The sequence below is a fragment of the Panthera tigris genome, chromosome A1 (assembly GCF_018350195.1).
Source record: "Panthera tigris isolate Pti1 chromosome A1, P.tigris_Pti1_mat1.1, whole genome shotgun sequence".
Taxonomy (NCBI): Eukaryota; Metazoa; Chordata; class Mammalia; order Carnivora; family Felidae; genus Panthera; species Panthera tigris.
The window spans coordinates 195,689,184-195,711,916 of record NC_056660.1 but is presented as its reverse complement, the minus strand read 5'-3'; the positions used below and the strand labels follow the sequence as shown (position 1 = coordinate 195,711,916).

At 43.9% G+C, this 22,733-nt stretch overlaps 3 protein-coding genes across 7 annotated transcripts in view; 2 read left to right on the top strand and 1 right to left on the bottom strand.

The window, feature by feature from the left end:
* The window catches only part of SLC26A2 (solute carrier family 26 member 2), a 31,234-nt gene extending 21,151 nt beyond the window's left edge, over positions 1–10,083 (top strand). Inside the window, exons 2-3 of one of the 2 annotated variants that reach the window (XR_006220710.1) lie at positions 3,989–4,080; positions 9,899–10,083. The gene's annotated coding sequence lies outside the window, so the exon portion shown is untranslated. Of the gene's footprint in view, positions 1–3,988; positions 4,081–6,454; positions 6,526–9,898 lie in introns of those variants that run through there. The other variant, XR_006220707.1, reaches the window with a different exon arrangement.
* TIGD6 (tigger transposable element derived 6) lies at positions 5,675–11,092 on the bottom strand. Its single transcript, XM_007093381.3, has 2 exons — positions 10,890–11,092; positions 5,675–8,025 (listed from the first exon to the last, which is right to left on the bottom strand). Exon 2 carries the CDS (start codon positions 7,940–7,942, stop codon positions 6,368–6,370), a length of 1,575 nt encoding a protein of 524 aa, XP_007093443.1. The 5' UTR covers positions 7,943–8,025; positions 10,890–11,092; the 3' UTR covers positions 5,675–6,367.
* Positions 11,093–11,098: 6 nt separating this feature from the next.
* HMGXB3 (HMG-box containing 3) overlaps positions 11,099–22,733 on the top strand; it is a 47,380-nt gene continuing 35,745 nt past the window's right edge. Inside the window, exons 1-6 of one of the 4 annotated variants that reach the window (XM_042994385.1) lie at positions 11,099–11,613; positions 13,669–13,796; positions 14,251–14,389; positions 15,265–15,439; positions 18,981–19,478; positions 20,524–20,622. In XM_042994385.1, the coding sequence (XP_042850319.1) occupies positions 14,253–14,389; positions 15,265–15,439; positions 18,981–19,478; positions 20,524–20,622 (909 nt within the window). In that variant the 5' untranslated portion in view covers positions 11,099–11,613; positions 13,669–13,796; positions 14,251–14,252. Of the gene's footprint in view, positions 11,614–11,635; positions 11,935–13,668; positions 13,797–14,250; positions 14,390–15,264; positions 15,440–18,980; positions 19,479–20,523; positions 20,623–22,733 lie in introns of those variants that run through there. The other 3 variants (XM_042994391.1, XM_007093385.2, XM_007093384.2) reach the window with 3 other exon arrangements.

Below are 22,733 nucleotides of genomic sequence, written 5' to 3'. Positions count from 1 at the left end.
TCTGTACCATGTTGGAATCCAAAAATCCCAAACTGGCTAATGTCTCGCTAGTCCTAACTCTGAATTTCAGTAAGTGAATTTTGCGCCACATTTTCCCCGTCAGTAAGTGGAAGCTAACACCTTATACACAGAATGAAGGAGTTGGACTGAATGGTCGTCTAAGGGCCCTTCCAGTCTTGCTGTCCTGTGTACTCACCCTGTCTGCACGCAGCACCTGGCATGCAGAGCCTTGTGAAGTGCCTCACACACTCTGTAGCATCTCTGCAGGTGCCTTGGAGGGCTCTGCTTCCCCATCTGTCCTTTCAGTGCTCATGTTCTTGGTCTCTTCTCTCCTCATTTAGCATCATTGCTCGTTTTTAATTTTCAGATCTGATTGAGACCGATGAAAGTATGACTCTTGGAGAAATACCACATGTGCATGTAAAAATATCCACATTATTAAAAAGGTTGGTTCACAGACCCCACGTCATGACCATTTTGCATTATAAACTCCAGATGACTACATCCACGTCTATGGCTTCCGTTGCTTTATTATCTGCATGCTGGTGGCAGCCAAACACGATTTCCAGCCTTTCTAGATAGAACACCAGTCAGCCTGTCTATATATAAATCTCCAGAGCTGTTATTGGACAACTGTGCCTGGGTGCCCAGAGGCACGTCACATGCAACACATCCTCAAACTCCTCTTTTCCCGTTGACCTAGCTTGATCATGGCATGACCCAGCAACTCAAGCCAGAAACCTGGGAAATCCTAGACTATTCCTCTTCAATTCAATCACCAAATCCATCTCTTTCAACATCTCTTTCTTGCCCTGAATGTTCATTTATCTTCAGGACTATGCCACAGCCTGACTAGCTAATCTGTTTCTCCACCACTCAGCCTCCACACTAGTTATCAATTATTTTCTTAAAAAAAAAAAAAAAAAAAGGAAGAAAGGACCTTTGCTATTTCTAAGTGGTTCTCTAGTGTGTTCAGAATAAGTTCAGAACTAATGCTGTAGCCAACAAGGCCTTAAAAACTTTGCCCTTGGGGCACCTGGGTGGTTTAGTCCATTAAGCATCTATCGCTCAGGTCATGATCTCATGGCTCATGGGTTCAAGCTCCACATCGTGCTCCGTGCTGACAGCTCAGAGCCTAGGGCCTGCTTCAGATTCTGTGTCTCCCTCTCTCTCTGGCCCTTCCCCACTCATGCTCTGTCTCTCTCTCTCAAAAATAAACATTAAAAAAAAAAAAAACAAAAAAACTTTGCCCTTGCTTACATCTTCAACCTCTTGTCCTGCCATACATCCCTTTGCTTGACATAACCTCTGACCTTAGGTGATCCCAAATGGGCCGTTTAAAAATACTGTTATATACGCTCTTGTTATGCTGTTCCTTCCACAAGGAGTTGCCTCCCAGCCCCATATGCCTAGCTTTTTACTAGTCTTTCCAAATACTTCTTACTAAATGTCCCTTGCTCTTGGCAAAATTTCCCATTGAATTCCTCTTCTCTCATGCAGGGTCTCCCTTTGGGCTTCATCTCTGTATATTCTCTAAAATGGCATTTACCATTCTGTTGTTTTTTCCTCTCTCCTCTCCTAACTGGCTCCTTGAAGATAGGGCCATGTATTTCATCCTTAGAGACTTCATGGCCAGCAGTGGGTATAAGGTCCAATGTATGACTATTACAAGCATGGATATGTTTGATGGATAGTCAATTCTCTAACATTGCCTCATTTGCAGAGCATGTCTATCTGTCCAGGGTCAATTACATGGCCTGTGGTTATCAATGGTTGGAAAAAGTCCCTGGTGAAGGGGTAGATGTGCAATGGATTGGATCACAAGGTGGTCCAAGTCACAGTTATTTCTTAGTTGCCCGAACAAGTCTCACATCCTGTGTCTTTTCTCTCCTTGTCGTCCTTTTCAATCTCTGCCATGTCAGGGAAATTACACATGGCCGCTTCTAAGGATGCTTCGATTGGCCAAATGTTTCCATTATGTAGTCTTCCTCTGCCCTCTGGTGGCCAGAATATGCCACAACATTCCACTTCAAAGAACTATGGCCTCTGGTAGTAGGAACAATTGTTTAAGAGGTATGCAACTTTGGAATACATTATCTGAGCCTATTTGTCCTTTTGAATTGCAATTTTCTGGAAAGATGAAATGATAAGGAGTAAAACGGTTCTTGGCATATAATAGGCAATAATTCTTAGCTTCTTTCCTTTTTAATGAAAGAACCCATCTTAAGAACAGGACAAAGAAAACTTGAATTTTATCTAATGATTAGGCTGGGTGGTTCCAGAACACTAAACCCCAAGATCTGTTAGTGAAAAAAAGGTCTGGCAAGGGAGGTCCCTGCCTCTAGAAAGTACCTGTAAAGTTCCGAATAGGGATGGAAACTAATGACCATAGATAGCATTTATAAAATACATAGTCTGGGCCAGGTATACTTTATCCTCTTAACAGCTCGGCTGAGGTAGGTGCCTAGTTACAGAATATTGGCCTACAGAGTGGATTGGTCAACTGGGGTAAAATAAATCCTCAAGTTGGGGACGAGGGACAGGAGGGTCAGGGAGAAATCATGGCCTGATGAAGACAGCAGACTCAAAAGGGATAATATTAGATTCTTTTAGTTCAAAAAGCAAAGCATCAAACAAAAACCCTAATGTCCAACAGGATCAAAGGTTTATCCAGTGTAAACCAGACCGCAAAAGTTCTGCTTTAGATATGATTTCTATCTAATAGCATCTAATTCATGTGATACATTAGAGTCAAGAATGTGAGATTTAAAAAAAAAAATGTTTATTTTTGAGAGAGAGTGGGGGAGAGGCAGAGAGAGAGGGAGACAGAGGATCCAAAGCAGGCTCTACACTGACAGCAGAAAGCCCGATGTGGTGTTTGAACCCACAAACCATGAGATCATGACTGATCTGAAGTCAGACACTTAACCAGTTGAGCCACCCAGGTGCCCCCTCTCTCTCTTCTTATTTTTTAAAACAAGTTTAAGCACATATTTACTCAATACTACTATATGCAAGGCACTTAAATAAAGCCTTTCAGGGGCGCCTGGGTGGCTCAGTCGGTTAAGCGTCCGACTTCGCTCAGGTCATGATCTCACGGTCCGTGGGTTCGAGCCCCGCGTCGGGCTCTGTGCTGACAGCTCAGAGCCTGGAGCCTGCTTCAGATTCTGTGTCTCCCTCTCTGTCTGACCCTCCCCCGTTCATGCTCTGTCTCTCTCTGTCTCAAAAATAAATAAACATTAAAAAAAAATTAAAAAAAAAAAAGCCTTTCATACCAAAGTCTTGTGTGTGTAAATTCTGCAATACCTTTATATGGAAGGAAACAGTTGAAATTCTTCATTATCAAAGAACAGATGATAACCTGGAATAATATATTTGAGGCAAAGATACTCATGGAAAACCTTTGCAAATTCTTTTAAATACAGGACAGCCCTGCCCTATCTTCAAGTCATTTTCTGGTAGAATCAATGCTTCAAACAGCTTTTTTAAAAGGTGGCATTGACACATTACACGTGTATATCAATTTATACACAAATGTTTATTGAAGTGCCTATGAATGCCCAGCGCAGTGCTAGGCACCATTAAGGTTACAAGGGTCCCTGCTCCCATGGAGCTTACAGTCTAGTCAAAGAGCCACAGAACATTGATAAACATTTAAGTGTTTGAGTGCTAGAGACAAAAAGTGCCAAGGACTTGAGAGACAGAAGGGTGCTTAATTCCTCAAGAAAGGCTGGGAGAAAGAGGACTCCAGTTAGTTCTTGAAGGGCCTTATGTTCAGGGCCTACCTAGGTAGGGAGCAAGGCAAGGCATTCAGGTAAAGGCACACAAGCAGACATAGGGTTGGAGTGGAAGAAAACGGCCTATCCAGGAGCAGCACATACACTGAATTGTAGGGAACAAGCAAGCTAGAAACGTAGGTTGTAGCTAACTCTAGAGGGTGCTAAAACTCAACTGAATGATCTATTTTTTTTTTTTTTTTTTTTTTAAGGCATTTAGGAGACACCAAAGACACGTGGGCAGGGGCCATCGCATGATGTCAATAGATCTGACATGTGCAAAGTGGACTTCAGGAGAAGAAAGGTGAGGGAAGAAACTCAAAATCATGTCAGTAACCCTGACACAAAATGGTGACCACAGGTAAGGTGCTGACAGTGAGATGGAACCCCAGGACTCAGCCAGAGGGCACTGTTTTCCTCTCCTAAGTATTAAGGATTTAAAAATATGTATAGTGCTTTTGGGGCGCCTGGATGGTTCAGTTGGTTAAGCGTCCAACTCCTGGTCTTGGCTCAGGTCATGATCTCATGGTTCATGTGACTGAGCCCCATGTCAGGCTCTGTTCTGACAGCATGGACCTGCATGGGATTCTCTCTCCCTCTGTCTCTAAAAATAAATAAATTTAAAAAAATTTTAAATAACGGGGCACCTGGGTGGTTCAGTTGGTTAAGCGTCCAACTTCGGCTCAGGTCATGATCTCGCAGTTTGTGAGTTCAAGCCCCGCAACAGGCTCTGTGCTGACAGCTCAGAGCCTAGAGCCTGCTCCAGATTCTGTCTCCCTTTCTTTCTGCCGCTTCCCCATTCACACTCTGTCTCCGTCTTTCTCAAAAATAAATAAACATTAAAAAAAATTTTAAATATGTATAGTACTTTTAATTATACTAGTTTGTTGAAAAGAAAAATATCCAAAACAAGGTTTTAAAAATCCATTTAAGCATTTTTTTTTTGTGATTGTTGTTGTTTTGTTCAACATGGAAGCAATACTTTCTATAATTAATCTGCTTTATATGTGTTTCAATTAAAATGACTACAGAAATAAAAATTACTGAATTGCCATGGGTTTTTGAAATAACCACAAAATTAAGCTGTGTGTGTAGTCCGGGGGAGGGGGTGGGCACAGGGGGAATCTACCCGACAACACTGACAGGTATTGTACATACCTTCTAAAAATGAAACAGATGTCTCACATATTAGGAATAGATACCAGGGTTATACAGGTTATCAAGGATATTAATAATATCCTTCTTTATGGGAAAGCAACTTTAATATTATAAATGTGGTCATAAGTTTATACAGTCCTAAATAACTTAAAATCAACTCAGCTCTAGCAGATATCTCCGAAGAACAAACATAAAGGAATGAAAGTGAAGTAATTTCAGTAAAGGTAAACATAGTGTGCCTTCATCTTAATCATAAAGTCCAGGCTGGATTATCCACAGGTGTGGAGAACAGTGCAAATAATCCAAATAGAGGATGAGCCAAACCCTGTCACACATGTCCTCGCTCCCACAAACTTCCTTCTCACTTTGTCTGGAAAGTGAGAGGTACACTGGGCCGTATGTTCTCTCCTGTGATCCTGATTAGCAGGATTTTCTGATATTATACCATGCCTCCTGCTTTGTATTGTATCTCCTCTTTAATGCACCTCGTATTCCCCTGTGCCCCAGCTCCCTATAAGCAATAAGCCTCAAGTATTACAAGGTGTGTCAATATGCTAGGTGACTCCTGTTAATTCTTTGGGCAGAGACAGATGTACCTCTACTGAATACCTGGCTAACTGGTGGGGCATATAGGAGAAAAGCTAGGAAGGTTGTAGATTACCAAATCAGCAGAAAGGAGTCAACAGATCTGGAATAAGAACAGCTAAGGCTTTTCTTTTTTCTTTTCTTTTTTGCTAGTTAGTGAGTGGGAGTTTTCAGATGGCCAAACGAAGAGAGAAGTACTAGAATCCAGCTAAACCAGTGGTTCTCAAAGTATGGATCCTAGACCACAGCAATATCAGCATAACCTAGGAACTTGTTAGGATTGCAAATTTGGGGGTCCCACCTAAGACCCACTGAATCAGAAAATAAGGAGGTGGAACCCAGCAATCTGGGTTTTAGCAAGCCTTCCAAGTGATTCTAAAGGGAGCTAACATTTGGAAAACACTGAGCTAGACTTACTGGGAAAAAGTTGGCTCTAGCCCCACAGCGTGTTTGATTTTCCTGTGGCCAATCCAATAATCTTTTCTGCACATCGGAATTACCTGGGGAGCTCCACAAACTAATGCCTGTGACCCATCACCAGTGATGGTGATTTAATTGGTTAGGGATAAGGCCTGGGCTTTGCAAATTTTTTTGAAGATCTTCAAGAGACCCTAAGGTGCAGACAACTTGGGGAACCATCTGATGAATCAAAAGATAACACACATAGTAGTCAAATTTCATTTCCAAATACCGTTCAAGGAAGTTTCCTGATTATTTCAGAGGACTGGAACGTTGTCATCAAAATCTTAAAATTTAAGTTCCGTATCCTATCTTTAAAAAAAAACCAAAACTCACTTTATTCTTGTAAACTACATGTTCTAACTTAAAAGGGACAGTTAATTCCTACATTATTTTGTTTGGAGAAAATCTGTAATTTTAGAGTCAACAAGAGTTTGTGTCACTTTTCTCATTAAATATTCATCTATGCCATTTAGTTGTCCAAAAACGGCATCAGGAACACCTGCACAAGTGGAAAGGAACTGTCTGAGTTTCTGTACACTTGAGATGGCCTCTGTGATGGTGATTTTTGGCTGCTGTGGTGAAGATGCCTCTCCCTCATCCTCACTTCCAGCTTCATCTGTATTTTCACCAGCCTCCGTGCCCTGGATGACCTCTGTGTCCATCAGATCTTGAGAGATGATAAGGTCATCGTCTGCAGTGACAAAGTCCTGGAAATTTATTTCATTTGGGACACAGGTGGCAATAGCCACGGAGTGCCACAACTCTTCAGTGGCTATCTCTGGTTCACTGGCTGCTGCTTCTGGGCCGGAATCTGTCAGTTCCATAGGGATGATGCCCGCCTTCTGCCAGCATCTCACCACCGTGGATTGCTTGACTGACCACCATGCTGCAGCGATCATGTCAATGGCCTGCCTCATGTCCACTTTTTCTTGATCCTCACTGCTGTGGCGCTTGAGGAGGATCTGTTTCAGGAGGTGGCTTCTATATAGCACTTTCATGGTGTGAATTATGCCAAGATTCAGGGGCTGCAGAACGGCAGTACAGTTGGAGGGCAGGTACCCCACCTGAATCCTTTCCAAGCGTGGCAGCATGTTGTGAGCCGAGCAGTTGTCAATCAGCAGGAGGATGCGGCGTTCTGCCCGCTTCATCCTGGCATCCACTTGCATCAGCCACTCGTTAAACAGGTCCTGCGTCATCCATGCCCACCGGTTGGCTCGGTAATCACAAGGGAGGGAATGGACATTCTTGAGACAGCGTGGGTTGGCTGACCTACCAACAATCAATGGTCTCATTTTTTCAGTCCCCGAAGCATTGCAACAAAAGAGTGCTGTCAACCGCTGCTTTGCTTTCTTGCCCCCTCTACAATGGTCCCCTTTAGCAGCAAGCGTGTGCTGGGGAAGCAACTGGAAAAACACTCCTGTCTCGTCAGCATTAAAGATATCATCTGGGCTGTAGTCAGCAATCAGTTTTATAATTTCCCCTGCATGCCACTCGTTAACCTTATCTATTCCTAGACCATTCATTAATCTGTCACTATCCTCTCTACAGACTGCTTTCAAAGCAATTCCGTGGCGATCCCTAAATCTGTTCAGCCAGCCCACACTTGCTTGAAAGTTGTCATAGCCAAGCATGTTGGCCAAGTTTAGTGCTTTTTTCCGAATGACAGAACCAGTCACAAGAATGTTTTTGGCATGGATTTCTCGAAACCAAGCAAAAACAGCCTTATCGATGTCGTCATAGAGAGCGTTTCTCATCCTTTTCCGCTGGGGTCCTACGGATGCCTCCCGGACCTTCTCTTCAAACTTGGCGCGGTCCTTTAAGAATGTAGACAAGGTGGAAGGAGTGATACCGAATTCTTTTGCCACATCGCCTTTCCTCTTTCCCGAGTCTACAGCTTCCACGACTTTCATTTTCTCCTCCAGGGAGAACTGCCGACGTTTCTTGTTCCCCTTGTTTGCCATGTCCGCAGAATGAGGGCCGGGCCACGATTACCAGGGCTGTGTGTGTCCCTCCTCCTGGCTTGTTTTGTCACAAGTGTAGAGAGCTGAGGAGACAAAATGGAGGACCTGTCGGGAACCAAAGATCACAGAATCCCCCTAAACGATGGGTCAGATTTTTCAAAATCCTACTAGGAAATGATAACATAAGGCCCAAATCAAGAGAAAACGGGATTCATACTACTGCTTTTGGTAGGGATTACTTATTTAGACTCGTAGCGTGTTTGAAATAGAAGAGATCTTACAGAGGATCTAGTTCATTTACACTTTACGAGCCTCTGTAGAAATAATAATAATGTCTGCTCTGATATGAGAGTGGATTGAAACAATAGACGGTGAAGAGGTTTGTAAATAGCAGTGTGCTGTATAAATTCAAGGGATTATTTTCTGACTCATTTTAAAAACAGAAACTAAGGCCAAGAGAAGGGCCTACCCAAGTTCATACAGCTCAGATTTCTTGATTCCGAATTCGTGGCATTTCTTCTACTCCACAGTCCTGCTTGAAATGCCAACAAAATGAGATCTTCAAAGCTCTACCCCTATTTGGCTTGGAAGGATTTTCACTGTGAGGATGTTTGTGGTAGCCACACATTCATTTAGTGAATATTTATCGGTGCCAAGTGGCAAGGATATCGTGATGAACAACACAGTCAAGGTCCCCGCCCTTATGGAATATACAGTATGGTGGAGGAAGATCAACAGTAACTGAACAGATAAGTAAGAGAATGATAGAGTGTGATATGGCTATGAAAAAAATAAACATGATCAGGCAGTAGCAGTTTTGCTAATTGCCTGTGCAGACAGTTTATCATGAGAGTCCTCACAAGACAGGGGGCTGTGACCTTCTACTGTGACTGCAACTTTCCAAGCGCTGACTTCTATCACCACCTCCACACTTATCTATTCATTCTTGGCATCCTCTACGTGCTAAGCACTGTGCTCGATGCCAGCCATACAGAGATGGATGGAACACAGTGCTCACCATTGAGGAGCACACCAGGGACTCAGAGAAGACAAGTACTACAGTGTATGGAAAACTATAAAAGAGGTTACAGAGTACTATGAGCTAGAACACAGAAGTGGAGATGATCAACTGGGTGGGGCATGGGCAGTGCACTTCAAAGAGGAAACCACTGATGTTGGGTCTTAAAGTATAAACAACTAGGAATTCATGAAATAGAAGGAAATGGGTGTAAAGGCAATAAAGTACTATATAAAACAAGAAGGCATGGTCAGGAAAAAAAGTCTCTGGAGAAGAAAGCAAGAGCCAAATCATAGAAATTCTAGCTTGATCCTGGACAATAAGAGGCCAGAGAGGTCTGTTTATTTGAATGACATGATCATATTTGCATTTTTTAAATGTTTATTTATTTTGAGAGAGAGAGCCAGTGTGAGCGGGGGATGGCAGAGAGAGAGAGAGAGAGAGAGAGAGAGAGAGAGAAAGAGAATCCCAAGCAGGCTCCATGCTGTCAGCACAGAGCCCTACGCAGGGCTTGATCCCACAAACTGAGATCATGACCTGAGCCAAAATCAAGAGTCAGACGCTTAACCGGCTGAGCCACCCAGGTGCCCCAGATTTGCGCTTTAGAGAGTCCTTTGGTTGCAAAGTGGAGAACCTGATGGTTAAAATCATTTCCCCAAGAGGTGGCCCTAACTCTGAAGATGAAAGCAAGCTAGCCTAATAGGCCACAGACGGTTGGGATATGTTAATTTGAATGTAAAGGGAAGCTACTGAAGGATTTTAAGTGAGGAGAAAGATGACTGTTAGGTAAAGAATGGAACTGAAGGGGGTCAGAGAAAAAGCAGGGGAGACTAGTTAGGAGGCTGCTGTGTGAGTCCCAAAGTGAGAGAATGGTGACTGGGATTACAAGAATAGTGGATATGGTGAGAAATAGTCAGTTTGGGTCTATGTTTTTGTAGATCTTGCTGATGGACTGCATGTGAGGCGCAGGGGGAGTCAAAAGGTAACTCCCAGATTTCTGGCTGGAGCACTGAGCAATCCCATGGATGGTGGTACCATTTACTGAGATGAGAACTGATTACCGAGGAGATGGAAACCAATTACTGACGATCTACTTCATAAACGTAACTTGTTACTTTGCATGCTTTACACAGCTTACACACGACAGGACTGGGATTCAACTCCTGGGAGACTCAGCGCGAAGTCAGTGTTCTGAACACTTGTAGAGTGCTACATACCCTGTTCTGGGAACTACCAGTATTGAGAGGAGACACGCAAAGAGAATGAAGCAAGAGCCAAGCCAAAGTCTCGTAGGTCAAGCTAAGTTTGAATTTTATTCTAAGTGAATGAAAAGACACTAAGTGATCTTAAGCAGAAAGTGACCGAATCAGACTTAACAGTGCAAAAAGATCATTCCGCCTGTTGTGTGGAGAGCAGATGGCAGAGCTACAGGAGAGGAGGTGGGAAGAGACTGCATCAGTCCAGGAGGAAACAATGGTGACCAGGATGTTGGTGACAGTGGTACATGGAGAAAAGTATGCAGATTGGAAATACATCTGCAAGACAGTGAGGGTCGTGCAGGGACTTGTACAAATGTGGAACATTCTGTGACACTGGCGGGAAAATAGTATACCATTCTTGTCTGATTCCAGACCGTCTCCACTTGGGTCATTCAGCTAGGTTTCACTTCAGGAATTCACTATCATAACTGTGTGTGGGGCGGAAGGACGGATTGGGGGAGATCACCCGGGTGAGAAGGCCAGCTTGATGCGGCACTAACAGGTAAGAATCCTATCCTGAAAAAGCAGGGACAGACTGGGCAAGGCTGGGGTCAGGCCTTGAACACCGTGCTGAAAGGGAGGTGCTGGGGCTCCGGAGGGCCCGACGTGGCTTTGAGAGGTGAGGCGTGGCCTCGACCTCTCACGCTCGGCACAGCCCCGCCCCAGTTACCTGAGCGCCCTACGGCAACGCCCGAGGGCTAAGCGGCCCCGGCGTCCCACCGCGGGCGGCCGCAGCTTCCTCCTCCTCCCGGAACTTCTAGCCGGAAGCAGTCCGTCCGCCTTACCAAGCCCCCTCTAAGCCTCTAAGGAGTTCCTATGGGCCCGCCTCTCGACTAGGGCTGGACTGTTGCGCTTGCGCAAAGGGCCGCACGCAGTCACGCGCAGGTGGCCGCTTCCGGCGCGCCGCGAGGGCCGCCGGGAAGGGTCTCCCTGGCGATCCGAAGTGTGCTGCTGCCGCTGCTGCCGCCGCCGCCGCCGCCGCCGCCGCGGAACCGGTGCTGCGGCGACGCCCGCGTCCCTGCTGTCTTCCTCGGGTTCCCCGGGGCTTGACCCCCGGGGCCCTCGGCAGGCGTCGGTGAAGAGCCTGCGGAGCGAACCTGTGCTCCCGTACCCGCCTTCCACGAACTCATATCGCGACTCCGAGGAGGGGGAGCGAGAGGACCTGTCGCGACTCCGCGCCGTGTGTCGCCGGGCGGGGCCGCGGGGCCGGGGCTCCTCCAGCCCCCGGGATGCGCGCGCGAGCCCTCGCCTCCACTTCCTTGTTGCCGCTGTCACGACTGGAGCCGCTTCTCGCCGACAGCGGGGAGCGCGAGTGCGCCGGCCAGCCCCCTCGTCGAGCCCTCGGGCCGGACGCCTCCGGGAATGTGAGCCGCGCGGCGTGCACGCTCCTCCGGGTAAGTCCCGCCCTCGAGCACCTCGCTGCACTGTGCCACCGACCCGCTGGGCCACCTCGAGTCGGGTCCTGCGGCTCTCTGAGCCCTGTTGCCACTTCACAGAATAGGAGCAGTAAGCCTTAGTGTTCTTCCGCATTCGGAAGGGACGTCTGAGACCCCGAGAGGGGAAAGAACTAGCTCAAAGGCAAGCCATGGCCCCTAGTCGAACCGTCAAAGGCCATCTCGTGAGGTTATGAGGAGCATCTGAAAGAACAAAGTGTCTCAGATTTCACGTATTGCCCTTAATCCTGTTTTACAGATGAGAACAGCGAGGCTGAGAGAGTAAGTAGGTTTCTCAAGGTCATAGAGCTCTGTGTGGATGCCGTTAAAATGGGTAACTTAGAATCCTGATCTTTTGCCTTCTAGAGCCCTTGGTTTTAACCTTTATATTATCCTGTCTTTTTTTGCACTGGTGTATTGAGGCCTAGGGTCTGAAAATCATCTTGGACCCAGGTTAAAATGGGGTAGTCAAACAAGCAAAAACCCAGGGCAATCTATTCCTGCCCCCACCCCAAGGTGGTTGTAATGACTCTTTCCTAAATCGTTTTTGCTCTGGGTGCTAAAACCTTATATGGCATTCTTTACAGATGCTTTCCTGCAGTTACTGCTTTTCTTTGCAAGACTCTCAAGGGCTGAAAAGTCGATTGATTAAGGGCAAAAAAAGGACAGTACCTACATAGCCTTGATTTGAATTCTAGCTACCCTTATCCTGTGAAGGCACTGGCCTGTTAACTTACCCAACCAAGTTGTGGGTTATATTCTCTTCCTGGGTTGCACTGTGACAGAATGCAGGGTTTATTTGTTTTAATGGGAAGGGAAATCATTAAAGTGACACAGAATGAGAAAGAACCTTGGGAATAATGTGTTTTTGACTGGGGGTGTCTTTAAAGTTATAGGTGACACATTGTCTGCATTTTCTAGGGGAGGGTTTTTAGCTTTCATAGCATTCTCAAAGGTATTCTTGCCTTCCTCAAATTTAGCAGCTTACCTGTTTCAGCTTTTTCATCTCACATAAGGAACAACTGAAATTCGGGGTGGAGTATCGACTTGTCTGAGATCACATGGTTAGAGTTGAGCCTTGAAGCCAGGTCTTCGTGCGCTGCTCAACATGCAGTGCTCTTTTTCTCGTTATACCTTAACCAGGTAGCCTCGTCATTTGTGGAGTGAGGTTTAAATGAGATGTGAGTGGGCTTTGTAATACACAGATGTCTCCTGTGTTTTCTGCTCCGACTCCCTCCTCCCAGAAACCTAAGTTCTCTTCTGACAGATTTTCAGGAGCAACAACAGTGTATCATTTCTGTCTCATAAAATTGAAGTGGTTTCTGGAAACCTTTCTCCCTCTAAGGATGGAGTCTTTTGGGTAAAACTCCTACTAAGAACGTGGCCACAGATATACTAGCTCTTGTGGCCACAAATATACTAGCTCTTCTTGAACTCGTCATTCAGGTTTTTTTGTGCCTTTCTTTTTCTAGCAAAATCTGTTCATAGATTTTCTGTTTCTTAGGCGGGACGGTAATGTTGGTCTGTCAGATTGCCGTTTAAACCTAAGCTGTCCAATACTCTAGCCATATATGTGGCTAATTTAAATTCATTACAGTTAAACAAAACCAAATTAATTTGGTTCCTCAATCATACTAGTCATATTTCAGGTGCTTAGTAGCCGTATTGGAGAGCACAGATACAGAACATTCCCATCATTTGCAGAAAGTGTATTGAACAGTGCTGGTTTAGAGGATTGCCAGTGGAGATGGGGAGCAGTGTAGTATAATGAAAGAAGGCTCAGAGAGTTGGCTTTTTCAATTAAAAAAAAAAAAAATCTGTTAAGTCCCTATTTGGGTGTGGTGGCCTTAGGCATGTCATGAAACCACAGATTATTAATCTTTACTAATGAACCCTTTATTTTGTGTAGCACTTGACTATTCTCAAATAGACTTATTTCTATGGTATCCTTTGAGCCTTATCACTGTAAATCTGTAGCAAAGGTGGATGAGACATCTTTCTTTTTATATGTGAAAGACTCGAACCTGAACTAGCTGAAGGACCTACCTGCTCAAAGTCACACAAGCTGGCAGAGTGTAAAGAAATCTATTACATACAGCCACTTACTGCGTGTCTGAATGAATCATTGAAGCAGTTTGCTTAAGGTAATGAAACATGAGAGAGGGTCCAGAACTTCTGACTCCTGGCTAAGTATTCTTTTTACCTGTTACCATATGGAATTCTTATAATGTGGGGGCTATTCTTTGAGTTGAAGAATTATTACGTCCCATGAATGATTATAAGCAAATGGGCTGTCTAAGCTAGTGATCCTAAATTTGCCTAGTCAAAGGAATCACCTGGGACACTTGTTAAGCATGCAGATTTCCATACCCTCTGGAGATTTTGGATTCTGAAAAGCTGAGGTGGAACCCTGGAATCTGTATGCTTGTTAAGTGCTCCGCCCCCCCCTCCTCCTCCCAGTGCTTCCTAGGATCTGCTGAGTTTGGGAAATGACTGAACCTTAAGGGCCTGGCAGAGATAGGGGATCATTGGATCAAGTGCCTGCTGTCCTTTTTAGGATAGATTCTTGAAACTTGTTTGTGTTTGCCTTTGCTCTAGCCATGGATGCATCATATGATGGTACTGAGGTAACTGTCGTGATGGAGGAAATTGAGGAAGCCTACTGTTATACCTCTCCTGGGCCACCCAAGAAGAAGAAAAAGTATAAAATACATGGAGAAAAGGCCAAGAAACCCAGGTTAGCCAACACCTTTAGGTAGCTGACATTTATAAACACAAGCTGCTTGGAAAACTGTGTTGAGGAAGACCTTGGGCTGTGTCCAGATTCTTTGAGAGTGCCATGTCTGTTTTTGAACGGGTGTGGTGTTGTGGGGAGAAGGGGATGGGAAGTAGGAAGTGATACCAGCAATTGCCATTCCTGGCCAGATTATGATCATGTTTTCCTGTCACTGGAAATTGTACCATACAAATGGTGGAAGCTATGTACAAATGAACTGTGTTATTTATTATTGTCATTGTCGATACTGAAGCATTTAAAATCGGGCATTAATAAAAATACAGAATCATAAACAGTATCAGCGATGTCTATAAAGACTATCCATACTGTAGCTCTAATCTCCCTCTTAACTAAACACTCCAAACTTCTTGCTGAAGGTACCAGTTTCAGGTTACTTTGGTAGTTAATTTACTTCCCTTTCTCAACTCTGGGGAGGTGCTGTTCACCAGTGAGATGGCCAGAGGCTGTGTAGAGGAGTAAAGCATGTGAGTGATAACCAGATTGCGATCAGCCCCCTAAGTAACCTTTCCCTGAGAGAGGAGTGACAGGGCACTTGTATATCTTTGCTCATACTGGCCTTTAAAGCCAGTCATTCCTGTAGAAAGTGCGGTCCAGTGAAAAGTGAATCAGACAAGCTTCTGCTTCCAGCTTTCTGGAGGGAGAAACCTGTACACCATCTGGGGCTGTTACTTAAATGTTTGTCTGCTTCAGTCCCTGTTTGGTTAAATCCTTTGAAATAAAAAGCTGGGTTTTTGCCTCTTTACTGTCAAACCCTAACACTGCAGTATTTACTGGTTGAATGAGGGAAAATCTGAAGAAGTCACTGCTTCCTTTAGGTCGGCTTATCTTCTCTACTATTACGACATCTACTTGAAAGTGCAGCAGGAGCTCCCCCACCTCCCTCAATCCGAGATCAATAAGAAGATTAGTGAAAGTTGGAGGCTCCTGAGTGTGGCTGAGAGGAGTTATTATCTGGAGAAAGCCAAACTAGAGAAAGAAGGTTTGGATCCTGTAAGTAATTTTGTTTTCCAACTAATTTCTCCACTGGGTTAATGGTGAAGGCCTTGGGAAGACCAGCCTCCTATTCTCCTGTTTCCTTTTCTTGGGAAAACTTTGAGTCCGTTTTATCTTTTTTTAGTTTTTCTTTTTTAAGGTCTATTCATTTATTTTGAGAGAGAGAGCATGCACGTGCAAGGGAGGGGCTGGGGGGGGTGGGGAATGAATCCCAAGCAGACTTTGTGCTATCAGCGCAGAGCTCAGCACAGGGCTCAGTCCCACGAACAGTGAGATCAAGACCTGAGCTGAAACCAAGAGTTGGATGCTTAACCGACTGAGCCACCCAGGTGCCCCAAGTTTTGTCTTCATGTAGTAGCTTATTTAGGCATTTCTCCTGCACAGTGTTCATGTTACTCATTGAACATAATGAATATGTGTCGTGCTGGTTGCTATCAGTTATAACATAATCAGCAGTTGGGCTTGCAGAGTTTAGAAGTAGATACAGCTGCTTTGTATAATGTCACATTCTTCTGTTACCCGCTGGTGGTTGTGCACTGTGCCAGAAGCAGAAATGCAAGGTTAAAGCTGAAGATGATGGAGGAGACTGAGGCTTGAATTAAAGAATATTCTAGAGTGCCTTCCAGTTTGTGCCTATCAGCCATTGTGTATTTCTAGTTCACGGTAACAAAACACACTGGCAACTATTAATAGGGCTGGCTTATTTTTGTTTGTTTTTACTCTTTTTTAAGAGAAAGAGCTAGAGAGCACAAGTAGGTGAGAGGGGCAAAGGGAGAAAGAAAGAAAGAAAGGAAAGAGAAAATCTTAAGCAGGCTCAAAAGAAAAGAAAAGAGAAAATCTTAAGTAAGCTCCATGCTCAGTGTGGAGCCCAGTGTGGGGCTTGATCCCATGACCTATGCCAAAATTAAAGAGTCTGGATGTTCAACCATCTGAGCCACCCGGGTGCCCCAGGGCTGTTTTTTGTTCTGTTTTGTTTGTTTTTAACAAATTCCTGCAGGAAAAATATCCTTGTTACTGCAGGGTTAACCTTAACTCTTTTTTTCAGTTGAAACATTGTCTCTACTTTCTTTTTCGATAATATAGAGCAAAGGTTCTTCAGGAATGCAACAACTGTGTTACAGCAGAAGAGGTTGTGTTTGCCCTTAGTGGAGCCGTCTGCCAATGCCATTTAGATTATGTTGTCCTTATTGGCTTGGCATTCCTCTTCTGGAAGAGTTTTGTGCTATCTATGGTCTTGGAGATACCACTTTGTATCCCCTCCTTTAGATGATTTGTTTATAAATAATCTGGGAGACAATTCCTGTTGGAGGTAGAAAGTGGAATTTAGGAATTAAGTGCATATACCCCTGTGGTTTCCCCATTATAAATTCAGCAACCTTTTGCCCTGATACGAGAAAATTTTCCCTATTCCCAGAGTGATAATAGCATTTAAAGGTAGACAGTAATATAGGTCCTTATGAAGACTTTAAAAAAAAAATTTGTTTTTAAATGCTTGTTTATTTATTTTGAGAGAGAGAAAGATGGAGAGCGAGCAGGGCAGAGCCACAGAGAGAAGGAAACAGAATCCGAAGCAGGTTCTGCACTGTCAGGGCAGAGCCTAACGTGGGGCTCAAACTCACGAACTGTGAGATCATGACCTGAGCTGAAATCAAGAGTTGGACTGAGCCATCCAGGCACCCCTTGTCCTTATTAAGACTTTAAATTTTTTTTTTTTTAAGTAAATCATCTGCAGTATCCACATGGGATTTTATATATTTACCGTCATCTCTGCCACTACTGCCAAGAACATGAATAGATTATCTCTGATATTAACTAGCTGTGACCTTGGAAGAATCACTTAATCTTTGAATGTTAGTTTCCTCATTTATAAAATGGGGAGTAATAGTAACTGCTTACAGTGTTTAAAATATATAACATAAAGCATCTAGCTGAGTCCTTGGCACACACTGCCTTGGTCAATAAATATCACTCTTTACTAGGTTAAGTGTCCAGTGGCCACATAATAAGAAAAGGTGGTATTTCATGAGCATCTGAACGTGCCAAGACTGGGGAAGGCTTTAGGTGCTGTGTTTGAACTCTCCCATGTTGCCTGGTGTGAAGGTGAGACCCTCCTGCCTGCATACTTTGAAAGCCTGTCAGAGACTTTGTGGCAGCTCAGCGTCTCGGCAGCCCTTCCAGTGTCTTGCCAAGTGGCAAGACCCGTGGTTCCAGCGTCATTCAGGCCGGCCTGGTTTCTCTGTGCTCGGATTTGTTGATTAAGTCCAGATCATTCTTTGCATTTGCTACCACTTAATCTTGTTCTCCTGACCTGTCTGCTTCAAAGGGTGACTTGAGAATGTCATTTCTCCATTATCTCTCCAGTAAAGGCTCCATAAAGGATTTGGCCTGTCTGCTTTTATGTTTCATCTGAGTGCTTCTTTTAACTTTCATCTCTGAGTGCTTCCTTTGTACCTTAAGTAGTCTCATCGACTTCTTGCTTTTGATTTATTTAAGGATCCTTTTGTAATGGACTTAGTGTTCCTTTTAAAAGATGCATCTGAAATTATTTCCATTTAATTTCAGTTCTCACTTAACTGTTGACTTTGAACTTTTCTGTTTTACTTATTGGGTAACTTTCAGTTTAATTTGAAAAAAGAAAACAAAAGCACCTTTTTCTTGGGTACCAATTAGCTATGAAGGGTTGTGCTTTTAATACCTGGTTTCCTTGCTCCTTAGAAGAGCTGGCTTAGAGTCCTAGCTTTGTTACTTTCTAATTTTGTATTTTAAGAAAATTTACCTCCCTAAGTTTTGGTAGGAATAATAATAGTACCCAACTTAATAGTGTTGTTTTTAAGGTCGGGAAAGTGTTTTCTAAACTTTAAGATCCTAGTCAGTGTTCATATTTCTATCTGCCCCACTCCCCCACCCCCACCAGTATAGTCAGGTCCTTGTCAGATATCCCCATCACTTTGTCTCATGATGTGATCGGTTCATCTTTGTAAGTCTGGGAGAAACCAGTGTTATCAGAATCCTTGCTTGCTGCCTTGAGTTCCAGTTTGACCTGTTGACTTGTATTTTAGGCTTTTTGGGATTTTACTGAACATCGTACATTCTCATGTTTCAATCTTCTGCCACTTTGGAATCCTAAAGTACCAGAGCTGGGAAGAACTCATAAATAGCTAAATTCAGCTTCTTCATTTTATAGATGGGGCAGCAAGACCTAAAAAGTGGAAAGTATTTGCTCAAAACTATGCAGATCTGGGATTCCAGCTCACAGTTTCAAATGCCAAGATCAGTGCCCTTTCAGAGTCTGATCTATTTTATCTATCTGTCTCCTGTGTGACTGAGCAAGTAAGCTACATTGGTGAAACTGTGATTCAGATGAGGGTGACACTGCTGTTGACGGAGGCTGACCCTAACTAAGTCTTGGGGTCAAGAGAGGAGTCTTTCTGGTACCCTTTTACAGGGGGGGGGGGGAAATCATCATACATGTATGTCCATGCGGTCTCATGCCATTTATCTCTGCTTGTCTTCCCCTTCCTGGCTTACTCATCCTCAGAACTCTAAGCTCTCTGCACTGACTGCTGTGGTTCCGGACATCCCAGGTTTCCGCAAGATCCTCCCCCGCTCAGATTACATCATCATCCCCAAGAGCAGCCTACAGGAGGATCGGAACTGCCCTCAGCTAGAGCTTTGTGTGGCCCAGAACCAGATATCCCCTAAAGGGCCATCTCTTGTGTCCAGTGCTGCCCCGGAGGCAGTGCCCAGCCATGCAGGCATGGCAGAGCAGTGCCTGGCTGTGGAGGCCCTAGCTGAGGAGGTGGGAGCCCTTGCCCAGCCAGGTGCTGTACAAGAGATCGCTACCTCAGAGATCCTCAGCCAGGATGTGCTCCTGGAGGAGGCTTCCCTGGAGGTAGGAGAGAGCCACCAACCGTACCAGACAAGCCTGGTGATTGAAGAGACCTTAGTGAACGGCTCACCAGACCTCCCCACCGGAAGCCTGGCTGTGCCCCACCCCCAGGTTGGGGAGAGCATGTCAGTGGTAACTGTCATGAGGGTAAGTGACTTTGGTACTGATGTCTCTTTTGCTTTATCTGAAATTCCTACAAAGGCAGCAAGTGCCATGCAGTGGTAGTGAAGAGTACTGGTGTGGACTTCTAGTAGGACTACAGTCCTCTTGAACCTTTTTGCCCCTGGGCTTACTCTAAAGTTCTCTTCAGTTTCTTAGGCACTCTTACCAACTCCTCTTGCCCATGATAGCTAGGGTTTTCTTCACATGAGATAGTCCAGAGGTACATTAACAGCATTTAAATGATATGGGCTATCCATGAATCGAAGCCAGGATCTGTCAAGCTGTTAGGATTTTATGTTCCCTGAAGATTGTTTTGGCAAACACAATAGTACCTTGAACTGTTGAGGAGAGTTTTCAGATGGTCTTCCTGGGCATAGAGTGTGTAGGAAAAAGGAAGCTCTACTTAAGGCCAGATCAATGGGACTTACAGTTCAGAGGAGTCTCTCCAGTGGCATAAGTGTCATGCCCAGCTGAGGGGAAAGAGCAGCTTCCGTGATCCCACTGCGTGGCTCCCCCCTATTACCCTGGGTAGTGTGGCATCCTTAGAGAGTAGGAGTTCTGCTTAGGCTGAGAGGAATGTAGGATGGCCTACATGTATGAGAGGAGAGCAGGTACCCCCTTGCGGAGGAATCTATGGTAGGCCTAAGTCCATTTTGTTTGTTGCCTCAGTGCTATTTATGATAATGAAGCATGCCACCTGCCTGCTTAAGGCAGATTGATAGGGTGTTAAGAACATGTGACAGGGTCAGAAGAGTTGGATTCTTTCACTAAGTGCTTATGTGATTTTAGGAATCCTAAGTCTGTTAGAACCTCAGTTTTCTCATCTGTGAAATGAGGATAGCACATTCTCTGCAGTAACAGTTTTCTCTTTATTCTAAATTAAAGTTTTGAGATGATCATAGATTCGTTTTTTTGGGCAAGCACATTGTTGTTATTGGACTTGATCAGTCTTTCAGTGTTGTGGGTGGCCCTGGGTGTTTGTTCTTTATTCCATCTCAGTAAAACCGTCCTTCTCTCCGTGTGCCCACAGGATCCCAGTGAGAGTAGCTCCTCTGCGCCAGCCACGCAGTTCATCATGTTGCCTCTTCCTGCCTACTCAGTTGTGGAGAACCCCACCTCCATCAAACTGGTCAGTGTGTGGGGAGCTGATGGAGATTAGCGCTCCATAAGAATTCTCTTCCAGGTAGTTCTGTAAAAGTCCTAGTAACGTTAAGACAGTAGTATCACTGGCAAACTCAAATTATCTGGTCCAGGTATTTACTGGGCAGAGGGGTATGGGGAGGGTCTGTGAATGGGGTGCTGCAGGACCCTTAAACTCCTCAAGTTACATACGAACTTTTCTTCTTAAGAGCATTTACCTAGGATAGGTTCAGTACCTCTTTCCAAATTCTCAGAAGCATACATGATATAGAAAAATTGAGGGGCCACTGATCTGATTCAATCTTATTACTGTGCCGATTAGAAAAAAGGGCCAGAGAAGAGAAAGGACTTGTTCTCCTAAGTATTCAAAACCACTGGGCTGCAAAACAAGCCAGAACCAGGACCCTAGTCTTTTGATTCTCAGTTAATGTTATTTTCCATCACATACTGCAGCATATGGGCTGAGATTTATCCCTAAATATTTCATGTTTTTTTATGCTATTGTAATGTTATTCCAAAGCTTTTTTTCTTTCTTTTTTTTTTTAAAGTTTACCTATTTATTTTGAGAGAGACAGCGAGAGTGAGGGAGGAGCAGAGAGAAGGAGAGAGAGAATCCCAAGCAGGCTCTGTGCTGTCAGCACAGAGCCCAACGTGGGGTTCAAGCTCACAAAACTGCAAGATCATGACCTGAGCCGAAATCAAGAGTCAGACACTTAACTGACTGAGCCACCCAGGCACTCCAAAACTGTTTTCAGTATCTGATTGTTCACTACTAATATATGATAATATAATTGATTTTTTTGTATATTAAATTTGTATTTTGCAACTTTGTTAAACTCATGTTTCCTGGTAGCCTTTTTGTAGTCTCTGTTGCATTTTCTACATAGATGATCATGTTGTCTGTGAATAAGGACAGTTTTATTTCCTCCTTTCTGATCTGGATTCCTTATTTCTTATCACCCTGTCTAGGACCTCCAGTACAATTGAATAGAAATGGTGAGAGCAGATATCTTTGTCTTGTTCCTTGTCTTAGGAGGAAAGCATTCAGTCTTTCACCACTAGGTGTAATATTAGTTACAGGTTTTTCAAAGATACCCTAATCAAATTTAAGAAGTTCTCTTATATTCCTAATTTGCTGGGAGCTTTTATCAGGAATGGATGTTGGATTGTGTCAAATGTTTTTCCTATGTTTGTTGAGATGGTTGTAGGAATTTTCTTTTTTAGTTTGTTAACGTGGTTAATTTCATTGTTTTTCAAATGTTAAACCAACCCTACATTCCTGGAATAAACCCCACTTGGCATTGAGGTGTTATTCTTCCAGCATATTGTTGGATTTGTTTTGCTGAAGTTTTGCGCAGAAATTTTGTGTCTATATTCACGAAGGATGTTGGTCTCTAATTTTCTTGTATATTGCTTATCTGGCTTTAGTATCAGGGTAATGCTTACCTAATAGAGCTAGGAAGTACTTTTTCCTCTTCATTTTTCTAGAAGAGTTTGTATAGTATTGGCATTATTTCTTCTTTAAACATTTGGTAATTGCTGGTGAAGTCATTCTGGACCTGGAGACTTCTTTGTGGGAAGATTTTTAACTGCAAGTCCAATTTTTAAAATATGTATAGGACTATTTCGATTATTTTTTTAAATGTTTGTTTATTTTGATAACGCGTCCATGAGTGGGAAAGAGGGACAGAGAGAGAGAGAGAGAGGAAGAGAGAGAATCCCAAACAGGCCCCATGCTCAGTGCAGAGTCTGATTTGGGCTCTGAGATCGTGACCTGAGCGGAAATCAAGAGTCAGATGCTCACCCGACTGAGCCACCCAGGCACCCCTAAATTATCTGTTTTTGAGTGAGCTTTGGTAGTTTGTCTTTCAGGGAATTTGTTCATCTCATATAAGTTGTGAAATTTATTGATGTAAAATTGTTCGAAACATTCCTTTATTTTTTTTTTTAAACTGTGGTAAAGTAGGCATAACGTAAAATTTATCATTTTATCCATTTTTAAGGGTATAATTCGGTGTCATTAAGTATATTGACATTGTTGTGGAGTCATTACCAGTATCTATTTCCAGAAGTTTCATCATCCCAAACAGAAACCTTGTA